The sequence below is a fragment of the Mizuhopecten yessoensis genome, unplaced genomic scaffold (assembly GCF_002113885.1).
Source record: "Mizuhopecten yessoensis strain PY_sf001 unplaced genomic scaffold, ASM211388v2 scaffold1961, whole genome shotgun sequence".
Taxonomy (NCBI): domain Eukaryota; kingdom Metazoa; phylum Mollusca; class Bivalvia; order Pectinida; family Pectinidae; genus Mizuhopecten; species Mizuhopecten yessoensis.
Window position 1 is genome coordinate 441529 of NW_018404308.1, and position 20823 is coordinate 462351.

General features: G+C 36.5%; 1 protein-coding gene across 1 annotated transcript in view; it reads right to left on the bottom strand.

Moving 5' to 3' along the window:
* Positions 1 to 4928: 4928 nt before the first annotated feature.
* LOC110443521 (tonsoku-like protein) overlaps positions 4929 to 20823 on the bottom strand; it is a 36564-nt gene continuing 20669 nt past the window's right edge. Inside the window, exons 16-25 of the mRNA XM_021487788.1 lie at positions 20086 to 20139; positions 18565 to 19419; positions 17807 to 17963; positions 16701 to 16779; positions 14147 to 14296; positions 10379 to 10542; positions 9916 to 10087; positions 9453 to 9628; positions 8233 to 8306; positions 4929 to 6965 (exon numbers count right to left, since the gene is read on the bottom strand). Of these exons, the coding sequence (XP_021343463.1) occupies positions 6614 to 6965; positions 8233 to 8306; positions 9453 to 9628; positions 9916 to 10087; positions 10379 to 10542; positions 14147 to 14296; positions 16701 to 16779; positions 17807 to 17963; positions 18565 to 19419; positions 20086 to 20139 (2233 nt within the window). The 3' untranslated portion in view covers positions 4929 to 6613. The remainder of the gene's footprint in view (positions 6966 to 8232; positions 8307 to 9452; positions 9629 to 9915; positions 10088 to 10378; positions 10543 to 14146; positions 14297 to 16700; positions 16780 to 17806; positions 17964 to 18564; positions 19420 to 20085; positions 20140 to 20823) is intronic.

Genomic DNA, 20823 nt, shown 5'->3' on the forward strand with positions numbered 1-20823 from the left:
CCCCCGCCCTCTTCACTCTTAGGATAATGCTCTAGTTGTAGTATATTGATGATGTTTGGTGCTTTGTATATATACATACCAAATTAAGAACATGCAAGTCCCAATTTAAATAAGACTATAATGATTGAAATCGAACCATTTCTCCGAGTCTTTTTGCAGTTTTTCCTTGTGACAACCGAATAGAGTCAATGTAGCCTCATCAATGAAGCCTGGCACCATATAATGTATCAAACTAAGCCGGAGACTTGCCATTATGTACGTTTATACGAATTCAGACCGTTTCAGTTCTGTTAATTTAATGGAAGGCAACAGGTCTGGACTAAACGTTCCCATGTTTCTTTAGGAAACATAAAAATCAATATAAAACAAAAGGGGAAACATGAATAGTGTTTTTAATGTTGCTAAATGGTAGCAACATATTTATTGAAGAAATAATCAACGTAGGGTGTTTGAGTGGCACAGTAGATAGCGCACTTGCCTAGCACCAAGGCGGCCGGGGTTTGATTCCCCGATCGGACGTGAAAAGGTATGGGGTCACCTGTCCGACTACGTGGGTTTTCTCCGGGTACTCCGGTTTCCTCCCACAGTAAGACCCACCCCACATGCTAACATCCGGGCCAACAAGAGTGATGAGTATAAGTTGTAAATAATTGTTTTATAATTGTTGTAAAATAAATAAAGTTTATGTTGTTTGTTTTGAATATGTGTGCCCCTCATGTCTTTAATGTACCGTGTCTTAGAGAAATTTCTTGCGCTTTGAAAAGCTGTTTTACAAATTTACAACATAATAAACATTTAGATATTTTCAAGACGTCTTCCTATGTATATTTTTAGATCATAATGTATCAGCATCCATACATGTTCCATATATGTTCCAGGATTGGAAAAAATTCTGAAAGCAATTTTTAAATCTACTGAAAATGACTGCATTCTAAGAGCAATATTCAGTTCACATACATGTATGTACATGTGTTGCTTTCTGTCAGATTTCAGGGATTATTAACAAGGATCCAAACTTTAGACAAAAATTATTCAAAATATTGTCAGTTGGAAGTGTCCTTGGCAAAACTACTTGTTAAACCAGACCTGGCATATAGTGTCTGTGCACGTGGATTTTTTTCCAAACCTGGCATATGGAGGTTCCCCAACGAGTGATGGTTGGTTATCATGTTTCTCTAACTCGAGTTAGTTCATTTTTAAATTGTATAAAGGCACAGGGTTTACCGAGTGTCTTTTACAATTTTAAAATTAAATAACCAGTGTTAGGTAAACACGATAACCTACCATCACGAGTTTGGGGTCCTTTTTCTCCCATAACATTCATATTTTATCTGGAAAGCCATATGTATCCCTTGAAAATACACTTTGTCGGCTTCCGATCGGGGAAACAATTGCCGTGAATCATGACGTCACACATCTTCGCTAGCCAAGTGTTCGCTTCGTATACACTTCACTTACTTGTAAGTGGAGTGTATACGAAGCGAACACTTGGCTAGCGAAAATGGACGTTACAATGGAAGATGGACGTTACAATGGAAGATGGACGTTACAATGGAAGATGGACGTTACAATGGAAGATGACGTCGCATAGCATTGTTACGCGACATCATAACTAATAAATTGACCAATGACATCATGTCCAGGGTGTTACCCACTAGCAGGAAACCAAAATTGTTTACAAACTCCAAGCAGGTTTATCCAACGAGTCAGGAGAGGAAAACTAGTGGTTGTGGGAGAAAAAACAATGTACATACTTTTAAAAAATATATATCTTCATTTTGTATACAATGACATCTAACTTTACCTTTTTAGTTTACCATAGAATTTGCCGTACATTAGCAACATTTAGGTTAAATCATTTTTGCACGTTAATTTTTTTTTTCAAAATCTTTCGTTTTTATCAGCAGATTCATTTATAATAAAGATTACTAAAAATAAGAAAAACTTTTCTTTGTATTTTTTATCTCTTAGTGTGTGGGTGTTTGTTGTGATTTTTTCCATTTGTGGTTAGGTGGTGATCGGAGAGTAGAGGGACAGCATAAATAACATTGTAGACAAACATCTGGATAAATACAAATGGGGAGAGAGGCACGTGACCCCCACTGCCTACTTTTTTTCTCCCTCAGGCTAACTATGCGAATACCTTTATTCCCCAACACCCATTCACTATCAAGTAAAATTCCATAACTTCTTACATGGAATAGTCCTAATACAGTTGTAAATCAAAATTGCATTCATTATTACCTGCCTTTATCAAAATAATTAACAAAAACATTTTCAAAATTTCAAAATAACTTGAAACATTTATTAGGTTCTTATATTGATCAGTGAAAAATAAATGGAAAGCATGAGAAGTTTCCGTACTGATCACCTGTCGAGTAGCACTGATTACATTCCTATATCTCCAGTGGCTTAGATATTTTCACACTTACAAAATATATATACATAGTACATAAATATAATTATCTCACTGGAATAAAACCTACATAGAACGATTTATATTATGTAGACTAGTGCATTACTGTAATTTCTACATTTTGGTAACACTTACCACAAAGGCCTTTCATGTAAATGTGTACACTTGAAATTCATAAATTGACAAATTGAAGGGCATTCATATAAAGAATTAGATCACAAATTATAGAAAGAATTTTATGTTTTGAATATACACAAAGATTTTGAATACATTGAATAAAGAAAGAATAATATTTTTTCAGGTAAACTCATGGACAAATTGAATATAAACTTCATTATTTTTACCGTTTTAACACACATTTTAAACTTGAATGGTCAAACAATATGCAAAATAAGAGAAAGACACTAGATCTAGACAGAAGGACAAGAATAGATATGTCCCAGTATGTATGCATACTGCTATTTGTAAGATACAGAAAACAATAATATCTGTATCTACCATATCCAATATTTAGATTTTAAATATTTTGATACCAGCATCAATGTTAAAGTGATTCACATGTCTGATATTCTGAAAGATAAATGAATCAACATCACTGTTAAAGTGATTCACATGTCTGATATTCTGATAGACAAATGAATCAACATCACTGTTAAAGTGGTTCACATGTCTGATATTCTGATAGATAAATGAACCAACATCACTGTTAACGTGATTCACATGTCTGATATTCTGATAGGTAAATGAACCAACATCACTGTTAAAGTGATTCACATGTCTGATATTCTGAAAGATAAATGAATCAACATCACTGTTAAAGTTATTCACATGTCTGATATTCTGATAGACAAATGAATCAACATCACTGTTAAAGTGGTTCACATGTCTGATATTCTGATAGACAAATGAATCAACATCACTGTTAAAGTGATTCACATAGCTGATATTCTGATAGACAAATGAATCAACATCACTGTTAAAGTGATTCACATAGCTGATATTCTGATAGACAAATGAATCAACATCACTGTTAAAGTGACTCACATATCTGATATTCTGATAGATAAATGAACCAACATCACTGTTAAAAGTTATTCACATGTCTGATATTCTGATAGACAAATGAATCAACATCAATGTTAAAGTGATTCTCATATCTGATATTCTGATAGACAAATGAATCAACATCACTGTTATAGTGATTCACATATCTGATATTCTGATAGATAAATGAACCAACATCACTGTTAAAAGTTATTCTCATGTCTGATATTCTGATAGACAAATGAATCAATATCAATGTTAAAGTGATTCACATATCTGATATTCTGATAGACAAATGATCCAACATCAATGTTAAAGTGATTCATATGTCTGATATTCTGATAGACAAATGAATCAACATCACTGTTATAGTGATTCACATATCTGATATTCTTATAGACAAATGAATCAACCTCACTGTTAAAGTGATTCACATGTCTGATATTCTGATAGATAAATGAATTAACATCATTGTTATAGTGATTCACATATCTGATATTCTGATAGATAAATGAACCAACATCACTGTTAAATTAAGTGATTCACATATCTGATATTCTGATAGACAAATGATCCAACATCAATGTTAAAGTGATTCACATGTCTGATATTCTGATAGACAAATGAATCAACATCACTGTTAAAGTTATTCACATGTCTGATATTCTGATAGATAAATGAACCAACATCACTGTTAAATTAAGTGATTCACATATCTGATATTCTGATAGACACATGAACCAACATCACTGTTAAAGTGATTCACATATCTGAAATTCTGATAGATAAATGAACCAACATCACTGTTAAAGTGATACACATGTCTGATATTCTGATAGATAAATGAACCAACATCACTGTTAAATTAAGTGATTCACATATCTGGTATTCTGATAGACAAATGATCCAACATCAATGTTAAAGTGATTCACATGTCCGATATTCTGATAGACAAATGAATCAACATCACTGTTAAAGTGATTCACATGTCTGATATTCTGATAGATAAATGAATTAACATCATTGTTATAGTGATTCACATATCTGATATTCTGATAGACAAATGAATCACCATCACGGTTAAAGTGATTCACATGTCTGATATTCTGATAGACAAATGAATCAACATCACTGTTAAAGTGATTCACATGGCTGATATTCTGATAGATAAATGAACCAACATCACTGTTAAAGTGATACACATGTCTGATATTCTGATAGATAAATGAATCAACATCACTGTTAAAGTGATTCACATGGCTGATATTCTGATAGATAAATGAACCAACATCACTGTTAAAAGATATTCACATGTCTGATATTCTGATAGACAAATGAACCAACATCACTGTTAAAGGGATTCACATATCTGATATTCTGATAGATAAATGAATCAACATCACTGTTAAAGTGATTCACATGGCTGATATTCTGATAGATAAATGAACCAACATCACTGTTAAAAGTTATTCACATGTCTGATATTCTGATAGATAAATGAACCAACATCACTGTTAAAGTGATTCGCATATCTGATATTCTGATAGACAAATGAATCAACATCACTGTTATAGTGATTCACATGTCTGATATTCTGATAGATAAATGAATCAACATCACTGTTAAAGTGATTCACATGGCTGATATTCTGATAGACAAATGAATCAACATCACTGTTATAGTGATTCACATGTCTGATATTCTGATAGACAAATGAACCAACATCACTGTTAAAGGGATTCACATATCTGATATTCTGATAGATAAATGAACCAACATCACTGTTATAGTGATTCACATGTCTGATATTCTGATAGATAAATGAATGACTAAAACCCAGACATGTAAATCATTTTTCGTCGGCATAGTCAAATTACCACCTCAAGCCAGCACCCAAAATTTAGAGGTACTGACCCAGAGATATGTCTCCCATACATGTTAATGGCACATGGGGGCTGGTTTTTATGACATAGCACACGTCAACACTCAAAGTTTTTGAAGAGCTTTCACCAAGCAGAAACAAGACAGGAACTAGGAGGAGGAAAATTACAAGGGAACAAGAAGACCAGGTGCTGTTTCGTTTCGTAAACTATGATCGCAAGTACGTCGTATACTCTTTGAACAATTTGATTACAATCTGTAAAAGACTTCTGGAATGTCAAGTTCTTAAAAGTTGCGGCCAAAGTGTCTAAGTGTATGTTCGTCAAGTTGTGGTAATGCGTGAGTGACTGTCTCGTTTTGGGGTTGTCTTTGTGCATCGGGAACCAAGAGTTTGCCTTACATTGGAGAAAATCTTATTACTAATAATTATATTGTATTGTTGGATCAGTAATTTTGGCAAGTTGTAGCAGAAGATCTTAAAAGCAAACCCTGGATATTTCAGGATGACAATCACCCTGCCCACATGTCTGTGATGGCTCAGCAATGGAAAACTGAAAACTATATTGTTTACCATGCCCTTCACAACCTCCTGATATAATTATCATTTTTTATGTCTCAAAATCTGTGGAGAAAAATTTACACTTGTCTACAACGAAGTGCAAGACAACATCAAAACACGACAGGAACTTATTGAAGCTGTACAACATATATGTATGTCTCTCACTCCATAAACGCACTTCACTCCAAACTGCCAAGATAAGGGCAACTGATGAGGGGCATGCTACAAAGTACGAAAAAATCCAGGTTAATCATTCAAATTTTGTGTGTGATGATGTAACTTAAGTAACATTGATATATGCAAAGTTTAAAACATGAATTCATGAAAACCTGAAAAAACTTATGACACTGTAGATGACTTTTAACTCCGGTCAATTATTGTGTATAAGAAAATTTTCGCCACAGTTTCATTTCCTGTTTTCGCCCAACGGAATGGAGACCAATTTATCAGGACAGGGAAAAGTACACAACATACTATGCATACTTAGTAACATGTGAAGAGCGAAAACGGATTCTTTCAGTGAAGGGCAAAAATTTAACTTAGTGAAAGTTTCCCGGCATACAGTATCACACATGCATACAGTATCACACCCACATACAGTATCACACATACATACAGTATCACACATACATACAGTATCACATATACAAAATGAAAACAACAAAATGTCCTGACCCTTCAAATGAATGGTATATATCCTACACAGAAATCTTTCACATGTCTAACACCTGAAGTTTCACTGACAAATCAGTGACATCCACTTGACCAATGTCTTTCCACTGTTCCAACCAGATCTGACTCAGGCTATCAATGTCTACCTTGTCTAAACCTATACAAGTAAAACTCAGGCTACGGAGTGGGTGGGAGGTGGCCAGCTTATCAGATACAGCATCAAGGAAGGGGGTATCCAATGGAGACTTGAGGCCACACCCTTCCACACTTAATTGGTCCAATTTGGTGTCATTCTGACCCGACTTCTCCAGAATGCGACGTACAACTGAATTAGTCAATTTGGAATTCCCAGAAAGTCTCAAATCCTTAAGGTATTTTCCAGATTCCAGTATCCTATGGAAAAAAACAAAGAAATTCTGTTACCTTTGAAATTGTATTTATCAATAATAAAGTTTTAAGTGTAAGTAGCCACAGTGCTTGCTGTGGTGTAGTGGTATCTAATATATTCTCTGGCTTCTATGCAGTGTAATGACGTCCATCACATAAAAATTTTAATATCACATGAAATAAACACAATCTTCATAATAATTCAGATTGAAATAGAAACCTACACTCAACTAAAGCATTTCCGACTCCATGTTTTGTAAATAGTCACAATGGAAAATAAAATTAATATATGAAAGAAAAGATCACCAGTTTTAAAATTTGTCTTTGCTGTGAATTTGGAGTCTTATCATAAAATTGCCTTGTAAAATTACAACCGGAGAGCAATACTCATATCAAGTTTGGCTTCCATTGTCCTAATGGAAAACTGACAAAAAGGTGAAACTCTCCCAGCCAGTCATATTAAAATACCAATCAGTCGAAAAGATGGTAAGCTAATCATATGCATTAATTTTTTATTAACATTTGCATATATAATTAAATGGTGTTACTCTCATGGGCTTTATTTGCCCTATGTTTCGTAGGAGTCACAACCTTCAATCCAGTAACACTAAATCCCCTTCATCTTTGGATACCTCATGCTAAATGAGGTTCAGTTTAACTCATCTGAACTTAATAGAGATTTAAAAGATTAACAGCGCTCGTTCTTACAAAACTAATGCCCATTCCCAAATATAGTCAAACTTCTTTAAGCTGTTTTGGAATTTTTAAAGGAATAGATAAAAGACCTCTGATAGACACTGCACTATAGCGTAAGCTCACTCTTGTGTAAGGCGAGCTAGAATATAAGACTCTTTCATGTCCAGGGTGTAGGATAGGGAAATTCCACCCCAGGGGTTTTCAAATTTGGTAAAACCTCTCAACTACCAGCATAAGCTCAGAAACCATGAAAATGCCTTTGGACTGGCTACCATTTTGTAAATATCAATTTTCCCCCCTGAGCTTTTTTGATGAAAATGAATCCGTCAGCAAGATTTAACATACCCCATATTTGCAAACAGAGTTCTGCAGAAATATTTTTTTTTATCTTTCTAAAGTGTATGGTAAATATATCGTTAAAGGTTTAAATTTCATCACGTTGCCTTTTTCCGCATTGTGGCATCGGTGTTTTCCAAATTCGTGACGCTCATGTAAGATAGACTCAGAAAGCATGGCTATCTTACATGGACAGTGTTATCTTACATGACCGGATATGAGAGAAATCAAAATGTCTTACCTCACAATGAAGTCTAAATCTTCAGAACATATATGAGAACTTGAAATATCCAACTCTTCTAGGGCACAATTCTCCTTCAAAAGAGAATAATAGCAAGATAAGACAGGAAACCTATACCATGCAATACGTCTTCATAGAATAAATTTCACATGATTAGAAAAAGGTATTTTGTTATAAAACTGCACCACATTATAATCATAGTACAATTTGATGTTAAACAATGAAATAATATAGAAATGATAATACAGCAGGATTGCACTCTATTGTCCACCCTGTGTGTCAATATCAAAAGCTAGATAGGGAAATTAGCTCATTTGTTTGTTTGTTTGTTTGATTTTGTTTAACGTCCTATTAAAATTAGCTCAAGTTGGGGTGGAAGCATCATAAAAAATGGAAAAATATAATGGAAGCATAATAAAAACAAGCCATTCGGATTGATATGTTACGCCTCGGTTTGACCAAGTTTGGTTGGTCTAGCACTAATACTTTCAGTGAAACTAACTTAAACACAAAAACTTAATGTTGATGGAGATGCTGACAAAATCAAAAGACCATCAAAGGTAGGCAGCATCCAGCATTTGATGCATGGGTTGAGATGTATTTCCTTAGATGCATCATTGGTCCAAGTTTGGTTGGTTTAGCACCTATACTTTCAGTGAAACTAACTTGAACGCAAAAACGTATTGTTGACGCCGACGCCGGAAAAGCAACACCTTATCAATTTAATGACACTGAAATGACATCTTGTTTCCGAATATCAGCTGACAAGGTACTGAACCTTTTGTATTCAGTCTGTTTTTGTGCACCTCCTCATCCCTGTTCCTGTTCAAGGTAGTTCTAACAGCATAGTGTTGTACCTTACCTGTGCAATATAGTTCTGGAGTTAGATTTTACCTGTGTCTGGTGTGTGTTGGGAAATAAAACTGTTTTTAGCATATCGAAACGTAGTACAACTAAGTGTACATAAAAGGTAAACATACGCTTACAGCATATTCAAATCGATTCAATTTTATATTGCCAACTCGTACATATTTTACACCTTTGTGTACATAAGCTTCACTGGTCATTTGTCTTATGAAGGTGACAACGTACATATGGTATTAGCAGGTGGTACTAGTCATACAAAAACACTTACTGGTTGTGATACATAGCATTTCTACTCTTCATACTTACCAACCTGAAGAAAATGTTTAGATACATGAAATCTTTTTTCTCCTTACCTGAGAGAGGTAATTCTGCAGGTGCAGCAGTAGATGCGAGGATGCACTGGCAGTCGTCATGTTGCCTGCTACATTTAGCTGGATAAGCCTGGCAGCATTGAGACTCATCAGGAGCAGCTCTATACCCAGGGCGCCAAACTTGTTACAGGACACGTCGACACACTGGAGGTCACATTCTAGGCAAAACAAGATGTCAGCATTGGTTTTTTAATTTTGAATTAATTATGCAAATATCATTTCATTGAATCTATGTTTTTTTTAATATTTTACGTGTCAGAGGAATATTTCTAAATATAAACTGTAAACAAATTACATAATTATTGCATTTTTTTGTGATAATATTGAACTGAACTATAAAAGTCAGAAAAACAGGCTTTTTATCAGTTTTCATCAAAAGGTATGTTCAATGTCACTCGGTTTTCAGGGCACAATGAGAGTTAAATGTCACAAAGTTTAAACATACTCTGAAGGGCCGTTGCCAACTTGACCCGATGCTGCTGGAAGAACTTGGCACTGAGGTCACATGACGAAAGGTTAAGGTTGGTGATGCTGGGTAGACATGCTACGACGGTGGCTAGATACTGACAACTGGAGTCTCCCAAGGAATTGTGGCTCAGGTCCAGGCAACTCAGATTCTGGAGGAAAATTCAGAGATGATGTAACGCAGATAAGTGTGGTGTGTAACTACGATATCAATTGTAAATCTCAATAACAGATGTGGTTATTCCAAGCCCATTAAAAACGAATCACTGACATGAAGTTTGATTTATAGATACTATATTGTTCACTGTTGTCATCATTACTGCCTGAATGGGTAAACTAAATGTAATATTTGGAAAATACCAAGTGATATTTAACTGAGAACTGCCCCATTAGACGCAGCCTGACAGACCAGTATTGATGACTTTTAACTGAGGGATATTTACCTGTAGAACGGCCCCAGTAGACACAGCACCTGTCAGTGTGTCTCCCAACTGTTTGACTGCTACACTGGTGATTCTGTTTCCAGCCAGAAACAATGATGTAAGATTGGGAAGGGAACCCAGCACATTCAGAAGTCCCTCCAGTCCAGTGTCTCCAACTCTGTTACCTGGAAAACCAAGGCCATGTTATACCAAATATATACATAACACTCATCGACACTGATAATACCTCTCAAATGTTCATATTTACATATTAATTATTGTGTTAACTGCAAAACATTCCTCATCATTAACCCATATTGATGTTCAATTTGCTTCTGAATAAAAACAAGAGGCCCAATGGGCCTGAATCGCTCACCTGGTATTAATCTCACACTTGTAATCTTAAAAGTGGACTAAAATACAGCTATAGGCAGAATATCAGTGTTTGATTCATAAGAACCAATTAAAAGATTTAAACATATGACGCCTGTGACCTTCAATGTTGTACAAGGACATTAGGTTTAAAGTGGGTCAAGGTCATTCATTTGAACAAACTTGGTAGTCCTTCATCCCAGCATGATACAGGCCCAATATCAGCACCCTGGGCCTTTTGGTTATTGAGAAGTGGTTTGAAGATTTTATGACATTTCACCCCTGTGACCTTGAAAGTTGGTCAAGGTCTATAATTTGAACAAAATTGGTAGTCCTTCATCCCAGCATGCTACAGGCCCAATATCAGTACCCTGGGCCTTTTGGTTATTGAGAAGAAGTTGTTTGAAGATTTTAACATATTTGACCCCTGTGACCTTGAAAAAGGGTCAAGGTCATTCATTTGAACAAACTTGGTAGCCCTTCATCCCAGGTGAGCTAAAAAAAAATAAGAAAGCAACGATGATGGACATAAGATGTTGATGAAAGAACAATGATGTCAAATCACGATAGTGTTAAATGGAGCTCAATGTTCGGACCCCAATCCTGTTTCAATTTATTGGATAACAAACTATGAGTCTAAAAGGGTTGTGGCTATTAGGGTTATACAACATCTTGTATTATAGTGGGAAATACAGAAACATGCAATACATGATCCTGTATTTCAAACAGTAATATAACAAGGTGGTGTATTAACCCAGTAGCCAGAACCTCTTTATTGCATAAGTGGGGTTAAAATCTTTGAAAAACATGAACCAAGGAGGCTGCAATAAAAAAAAATAAAAAAAAATCAGATTGCTGATTCATTAAAAGCTAGTTTTCATAGTCCACAAAGCCCCAGAATGGGTCAGTCCGTTTTCTTTCACAAATCTTTATCGGCAGCATTTTTCACTTCTTCCACATAAGTTTGATTTTCTACCAACAAATGCATTCATAATTGGATACAATCAATGAGTGCTGGTAGAATATATGCGTATACAATCTTAACAGAAATGATATCTTTATTTGGAAGTGGTTTTTTTTAACAAACTTGTAACATCCACATCTACTGGAAATATGCACAACACTAATCCAGATATGATGTAACAGTTTTCTAAAACATACCGGTACCAGTCAGATTGAGGGCCTTGTGGGCAGTTTGGTTTGGTATGGTTTTAGTTTGTTTAACGTCCTATTAACAGCTAAGGTCATTTAAGGACATTCCACCATGTGTGTAGTGTATGTGTGTATGCGTGTGTGTATGCAGGAGACCGGGTATGTTGCTGTGCATCACCTTCTTGTGATAGCGCGGATCTGATGCCAACTTTATAGTGCTATTTCACTGAAATACCATGCTGAAGGAACCAAGCACAGCATTCCGCTCAGTCATATAATACTGACAACAGGTTAGACTGACACTGTCTGTTGTTATTCCAGTCTAAGACATACCAGTAAGATTGAGGTCCTTGAGGTTAGAATGGCACTGTCTGTTGTTATTACAGTCTAAGACATACCAGTAAGATTGAGGTCCTTGAAGTTAGACTGACACTGTCTGTTGTTATAGCAGTCTAAGACATACCAGTAAGATTGAGGTCCTTGAGGTTAGACTGGCACTGTCTGTTGTTATTACAGTCTAAGACATACCAGTAAGATTGAGGCCCTTGAAGTTAGACTGACACTGTCTGTTGTTATAGCAGTCTAAGACATTCCAGTAAGATTGAGGTCCTTGAGGTTAGACTGACACTGTCTGTTGTTATTTCAGTCTAAGACATACCAGTAAGATTGAGGTCCTTGAGGTTAGAATGGCACTGTCTTTTGTTATTACAGTCTAAGACATACCAGTAAGATTGAGGTCCTTGAGGTGAGACTGACAATGTCTGTTGTTATTACAGTCTAAGACATACAAGTAAGATTGAGGTCCTTGAGGTTAGACTGACACTGTCTGTTGTTATTACAGTCTAAGGCATACCAGTAAGATCGAGGTCCTTGAGGTTAGACTGACTCTGTCTGGTGTTATTTCAGTCTAAGACATACCAGTAAGATTGAGGTCTTTGAAGTTAGACTGGCACTGTCTGTTGTTATTACAGTCTAAGACATACCTGTAAGATTGAGGTCCTTGAGGTTAGACTGACACTGTCTGTTGTTATTTCAGTCTAAGACATACCAGTAAGATTGAGGTCCTTGAGGTAAGACTGACTCTGTCTGGTGTTATTTCAGGCTAAGACATACCAGTAAGATTGAGGTCCTTGAGGTTAGACTGGCACTGTCTGTTGTAATTACAGTCTAAGACATACCAGTAAGATTGAGGTCCTTGAAGTTAAGACTAACACTGTCTGTTGTTATAACAGTCTAAGACATACCAGTAACATTGAGGTCCTTGAGGTTAGACTGACACTGTTATTACAGTCTAAGGCATACCAGTAAGATTGAGGTCCTTGAGGTTAGAATGGCACTGTCTGTTGTTATAACAGTCTAAGACATACCAGTAAGATTAAGGTCCTTGAGGTTAGACTGACACTGTCTGTTGTTATTACAGTCTAAGACATACCAGTAAGATTGAGGTCCTTGAGGTTAGACTGACACTGTTATTACAGTCTAAGACATACCAGTAAGATTGAGGTCCTTGAGGTAAGACTGACTCTGTCTGGTGTTATTTCAGGCTAAGACATACAAGTAAGATTGAGGTCCTTGAGGTTAGACTGGCACTGTCTGTTGTTATTACAGTCTAAGACATACCAGTAAGATCGAGGTCCTTGAGGCTAGACTGGCACTGTCTGTTGTTATTACAGTCTAAGACGTTGACATACCAGTAGGATTGAGGTCCTTAAGGTTAGACTGACACTGTTGTTATTACAGTCTAAGACATGCCAGTAAGATCGAGGTCCTTGAGGTTAGACTGGCAGTGTCTGTTGTTATTACAGTCTAAGACATACCAGTAAGATTGAGGCCCTTGAGGTAAGACTGACTCTGTCTGGTGTTATTTCAGGCTAAGACATACAAGTAGGATTGATGTCCTTGAGGTTAGACTGGCACTGTCTGTTGTTATTACAGTCTAAGACGTCGACATACCAGTAGGATTGAGGTCCTTAAGGTTAGACTGACACTGTTGTTATTACAGTCTAAGACATACCAGTAAGATCGAGGTCCTTGAGGTTAGACTGGCACTGTCTGTTGTTATTACAGTCTAAGACATACCAGTAAGATCTAGGTCCTTGAGGTTAGACTGGCTTGTCTGTTGTTATAACAGTCTAAGACATACAAGTAAGATTGAGGTCCTTGAGGTTAGACTGACACTGTTGTTATTACAGTCTAAGACATACCAGTAAGATTGAGGTCCTTGAGGTTAGACTGACACTGTTGTTATTACAGTCTAGGACATACCAGTAAGATTGAGGTCCTTGAGGTTAGACTGACACTGTATTGCTCTGAAAACTGGGATGACTTGAGCAGGTCTCAACGCCAAATTCTGCAGTTCCAGGTTACCACTTGTGTCACAGCCCTGTAGGATGGTTCTGACATTCCTGTAGCTCACTGTAACAAAACATACCAATATTTGATGATGCTAATAACGCCTGTATTGGCATCCAAGGCCACTCCTACAAACTCAGTAAGTTTAAAGTCTGAAAATGTGCTGGAACAAATATTGATTTGGGTTTTTTTGGGGGGGGGGGGGGGGGGAGTATTGTTACAATGTATGTTGTTATTTTTCAAATCAGTTGGCAATGTATGTTGGAATCTTTACAATTTTGCCTTTGATGTTATTATAATAATGCATGGGGACTTGTATGTAATACCCTCTGTTGGTGTGTTTCCAAACCAACAACAGAATGGTTTTCGCAAGCATCTCGGTTGTACCACTGCTTCATTTGCTTTACAAGAAACTGTATTTTCGAACATGGAACAGTAAAGTAATGTTTACGTAGTCTTTCTAGACATGCAAAAGGCGTTCAACACAGTGTGGCACCAAGGTCTGATGTTTAAACTACGACGCATTGGGCTTGAGGGTCAGCTATATAGAACTATATCTAATTCCTACAATGACGTGTTGAGTGCGGTGACGTATGATGGTATGACGTCAGAATAGTTCACTGTTAAATCCGGAGTTCGACAAGGTGGGGTGTTGTCAAGTTTTCTATACCAAATGTTTATTGACAGCCCACTTTGCACCCTAGAAAAGAGCAACCAAGGAGCTAGAATCGTGTCTATACCGGCAGGTAATCCTACTCTCGCTGATGATGTTGCCTTAATTGCTATAACACCAGCCTCGCTACAAAATATGTTAAATATGTGTCACACCTACAGCACGACATGGCAGTATAAATTCAATAGTTCCAAATGCTCTATTATTGTGATAGGCAGATTCATTCCAAGGGAACCTTCGTTTTCCANACCCTCGTTTTCCTGGTCAATAGGAACCAATCCTATTCAAATTGCAGTATCACATCTGCATCTCAGGGTCCCAATTTCTAATAGGAAGAACAATGGTGAACGGGTTGCTAAAGCATGTGAAAAAGGAAGAAGAGTCATCCATGCTGTTCTTGGAATTAATGCAAAGTCGACTTCCATGAATGCTTTAGTGAGAGTTAATCTATACAGGAAAGTCATCATTCCATCAATTCTCTTCGGATGCGAACATTGGTCGCAAAACAACCAGACGGACATCCGTAATTTAAATAAGTTAGAGCATTACGCTGCCAAACATATCCTAAACTTAAGGAATGGATCGGTCAGACATTGCAGAGACCATATTGGGGATCCAGCGAATAGGCGCCACTATCGACCAACGCAAACTCATCTTCCTAGCACAACTGATTCACCTAGATTGACGATACATTGTAAAAAGAATATTTTTAGTCTGTCTATAAAGCTACATTATTGGCAAGGAAGACGGAAATACAACACAACAACGTGGTTTCATCCCGGATATAGTTGCAATACTTCACAAATACAACCTAAGATCCTATCTCGATAAGTGCCATCGAGAGTTCAAATTCACGGGAAAAGGTGAGTGGAAACAAGTCGTAAAGAGAGCCATTAGCCGTTTTGAAAATATTGCCTTAAGAACGAGGCTATCCAACGATGATGACTTTATTAGATTTAGACGAATTCATTCCACGTACCATCCCTATGTTCTGTTGGCTGCTTGCACATGTACGAAGCATATTGATTAATTAGAATGTGTAAATACTAGCTGAATATTGGTGGAAGCGCATAACAGTGATATGTGCGTGCGTGCTTGTGTGAGGAAGGGTGCGTTCGAGTGTGTGCGAGGATGTGTGCGTGCGTTTGTGAGGTGTGTTTGCTTAAGTGTGGGAGTGCGTGCGTGTATGATGAAGGACGCGTTCATGTGTGTGATGATGTGTGCGTGAGCAAGTCTGATAATTGGTGTGTGTGCGTGTATCTGCAAGGAAGTATGTGCGCATGTGTGATTATGTGTGCATGTGTGTGTGTGTGTGTGTGCAAGGGTGTGTTTGTGCGTGTGTGAGGATGCATGTGGGAGGGAGAGAATGTGTGTGAATGTTCACCTGAAATTTATATTCACTGAACTGGACCAGGGGAATTGTTTTCCTCAGTGTCTACTGTTATTGTAAATGTGTATATATATAAATCATGTGTTTCAATGTTTACATTATATGTTTATGTACAATTTATCTCCATATAGGGAGAAATAAAGATTGATGATGTAATATTGGAAAACAAATACTTCACATTAAAAAAGTTCTAAGATATACAATCTCTTCAGAAAAATAACACATAACTATAAATTGCTAAGGGTCTTAATGAAAGGTAACATTGCAAAAGGATTCTACTTTTAGATAATTAATAAATTGTAAAAATAATACAGATTTGTAAATTAAGAAGGAAAAACATAAATCCAAGTGAAGACTTTCTTTGATAGTGCCAGCACTGACCAGGTGTATGTAGATTTGCTTACCTGTGTGAAGAGTTCTACAGGCCTGGTCGTACCGCTGTGACAGAGGGGGCATGTCCCAGCTGTCTACACTAGCTTGGACCTGTCACAGAAATAAATAATAAAAGTCATCCAATTACAAAATTTAGTGGTTTACATTTTTTAAATCAATGGAATCAGAGGAAAATATGTGTTGTGGCAATATGTGGAATTGTGACAGGTATTTTTATAGGACCAAGCATTGTGGTGTACTGCAAACTGTCATTCTCCTATATCAAATATTTATAGCGATTTTTAATTCTTTATAAATCATGCTATGCTCCTAACAAGAATGTTTTCGTTATAAAAAGGGAGATAGCTCCATATCTAGTGGAGCTAGAGTAGTAGTTCTTGTGGACTGCATACTACCTGCACTGATATTCCATCAATGTTAGAGGTTGAACATGGCAAGATAATTTGGATTTTCCTGGTGATGACAATCAAATTTTCAAGATTCAGATGTTTTTATATGAGAAAACCATTTCAAAGACATAAATAATGAGTTTTCATTTTCCAAAGTGAAGCAGACGACAAGTCTGAAGGCAAAAAGCAAAAAATCTGACATGATTGTCTGGTTAATACAAAAACAGACTACATGCTATTTTCAATGTGGAATAATTTTTCTGATGGCTAAAAATTTCGACATTGTGGACAGTTCATGAAAATTCTGTAACATTTTCCCTTTCCTTTTTCTTTTAAAAAGACCTGATATCCAAGAAACTTTTGTTTGCTGAAAATTGGATTTTTTTGGGTAAAAACTGTTAAATGGTCTATGACAATATATTCCCTACTCACTGTGAAAGTAAATGCTCGGTGTTCTTCGAGTGAGTGTGTACCATGCAAAAACATTTTGTTATACAGTTAAATCTGCCACTGGACTTTTAAATACAGATCCTTTTAATGATATTGTGTGAAGTTTTGTTTGTGTCTTCTTTTTCATGTTTATGGCCAAAAAAAGCCACAAAAACATCATGCATATGAACCTTGATTTGACCCCTTCACCTTTGTTTTTGAAAGTCGTAACCTGATTTTTTTATCATACATGTCTAGTTTCTATTTGTTAATTAGTTCTCACAGAAACCCTTGCTTACCTCCTCATCTGCTGACAAGACGAGACTGATTGGGTCATCAGGTGCAAGGAAAGCCCCATCCTTTGTTGTGAGCGTGAGGAAGGGCCGTAGACCACATAGACTATAGTACCTCTGAGACGACTCGTGGGCCAGCCATCCAATAGTCTTACCCTCGCCACTGTCAAAACATATATAAAGGCTTACAATGACCTGTAGGCGAGAACAGCTAAAATAACTGAGTGGATAGGAGGGAGGGTTCAGGGGAAGATGGGAGAAGAAGTGACTTTTTTTTTTTTTTTTAGATGAGGCTAGTTGGTTTAAGAAAATAAGACAATATATTCTAAATTGCGAAAAAATGATGTTAGGCTCGTCTAGATTATAGGACATTCCAGCATATCAATTTTCCGATTTGGAGTAAAAAAAAATCAATCTATTATTCTACAAACCAACGGACTCATGGGCCTCAATGGTCACCTATGTGATACAATATATAAGTACTAGGTTGATCTAAAAAAGGAATGACGATGAATTTAGGTTTTAAATAAAAGCAGTGAATAAATCAAAATCACTGACCATCATATAAAACAACAGAATAACAATTTGACACATTGATAATCTAATTTGATGATAATAAAAGCATTGATCTGTTTAAAATTTCTAACCATCAGAATCTTGTTGAGCTATATTTTGTTTCTATAACAATCACTAGGAGCAATCACTAGTAGCTACATTTGGTTTCTATTGCAATCACTAGGAGCTAGGTCAAGTTTGTATCTCACCCATTAGGAGCTGGTACCAGTAGGAGTTTGTCCTTGACTCTGACCTTGACCCTCATAACCTGACCTACTGCTGCAGTTGATGCCAAATTCGAACTGACCCCACTGGTCTGGGAGAGAGGCTCTGATGGCAGGCTGGATTGTGAGCTGTCTGGCTGTCTGATCGCAAACTGAGTCATCCTCATCTGTCTTGGTTTACTGGTCATGCCACGTACGTCTGTCACATTGGGTGTGGACAGACCCGGTATAGATACCTGTGACAGAATATTAGGTCTACTAGACCTTGAAGTTCTCAAAGTAAGGGGAGGTAAGTCATCAGAGACATACTCCTCCTCATTTAGCAGCATTATGTCTTCAGTATCACTCTCCAGGTTTGTATTGTCACTAACACCATTGTCATTGCTCGTGTTTTGTGAACCAATCAGCCCGGTATCCATTAGTAAATCAGCATTTTCCACTGTCGTCTCCTCGTCACTTTCACTGTCAGAGTTTATAACGTTTCTTTTCTCCTTTTGTGAGCTCTTGTTTCTTATACCAGATGTTGAAAATACATTTCCTACATCGATCCTCCTTCGTTTCATTGGCTGAAGATCATCTATCAACCAATCATCATCAACGAATTCCTCTGCGGATATTAGGGCAGCAGTACTGTTGCTGTGGTGTGACTTTGTGGCGTGACTGGACTGATGTGATGCCTTACGCCGCCTGGCACTACTTCCTATCTGATGGATGGCCTGTCTGTAGGACTGGGTGGCATTGGAGGTTACCGGAGTTACTGGTGATAAAGGGTTAGGGTACAGCTCCTCACTATCATCATCATCATCTACTAGTGGTGGTGCTGGGGACGGCATCTTTTTTCTAAAAGTAACACAAATATTACAACACTAATAATAATAATAATGATATTTATTCAGGAAACGACATACACCACAAAACAATTTCACATATGTAGGTAATTTACTAAGTTGATAACTATTTATATATAATAGCCCATTAAAGCCATAGAAACTGTATTTCCAATGGATAATAACTGTTCAACTACATTCAGATTTGTTTTCAAAAGAATGGCCATTGACTTGAAATCATTAATCATGTTTACAATGTTATTGTGTGTATTAAATAATGACATTATAAACATGACTAGATAACATCTTTATTGTCTAACACTGACCCTAAAAAACACATCATCTATACAGTTATAGTACAGCCATGACACCTACAGTACAAGATAAAACTTGTAATTTTAGCGCCACAGGACATACATGGTCACCTGTTACACACAAAAGTGAGACATTTAATACAGGTCATTACATTGGATAAACTTTGTGAGCTATATCAAAATATAGGATCACTGAAAACAGTGGGTTTCATAAAAAAAATCTGTGTAACTATAAATAGTATGCTAACAATGACCCATCGTTTGTTTCAGTGATGTTCTAGACATCCGTTTACCCCATCTTTTTTACATACATGTTATGTCATAGCAAAAATCAAATAAATGAAATAATAATCAAAATAACTTACCTTGCAATATTTTCTGTATCACTATCACCAGACTCATCAGAAGACATAGTTCTCCTGAAATTAAAAGAATGCAGTTTTAGTAAGAGCGCATTGACCTTCTGTTACATATCAATCAATCAGCTCCATGTGAGAACATGATTGACATTTTTCATGTAATTTTAAAATAATTGATATTTTTCATATAATTGATAATTGATATTTAATTGACTAACATAGCCGCATTTGAATTAACTAAGCTTCTTTTACTTGTTTTGGTGTCACAAAGATACCATCTCGAACATGTTGTTAAGAAATGCTAAGGCCTAACAAAAAAATATGTTTGTTTCTGGTTACTTGACCTACCCTACTTTTACCGCGCGACCCTAACAATTTTATGGCAAAAAATCCAGAATTTCCGGATTTTTATTACCATTTTACAATTTAAACCCTTGTAACAATCAGGGTCATTTAAGCGATACAGCAGATCAGTGTATTCAAGCGCTCTTTTGACACAGACTGTGTTTATTGCTACGATTTGGTGTTCAATTTTGTAAAACTGGATTATTCTTGTGTGAAAGAGCCGTGTTTGTAGTGTTGGCCATTGTAGTTGGTGGATAATGTCTGTTACTGGCACTGGCAAATCTGTCTATAATGTAGTTTCATGGGTGATGTCTGCATTATCTTATTGTTTTGGTGTTCAATTTCATGGATAATCAAAATTTAAAAAAAATGTAAAAAAAATAATTCCTTTCCCCCTCC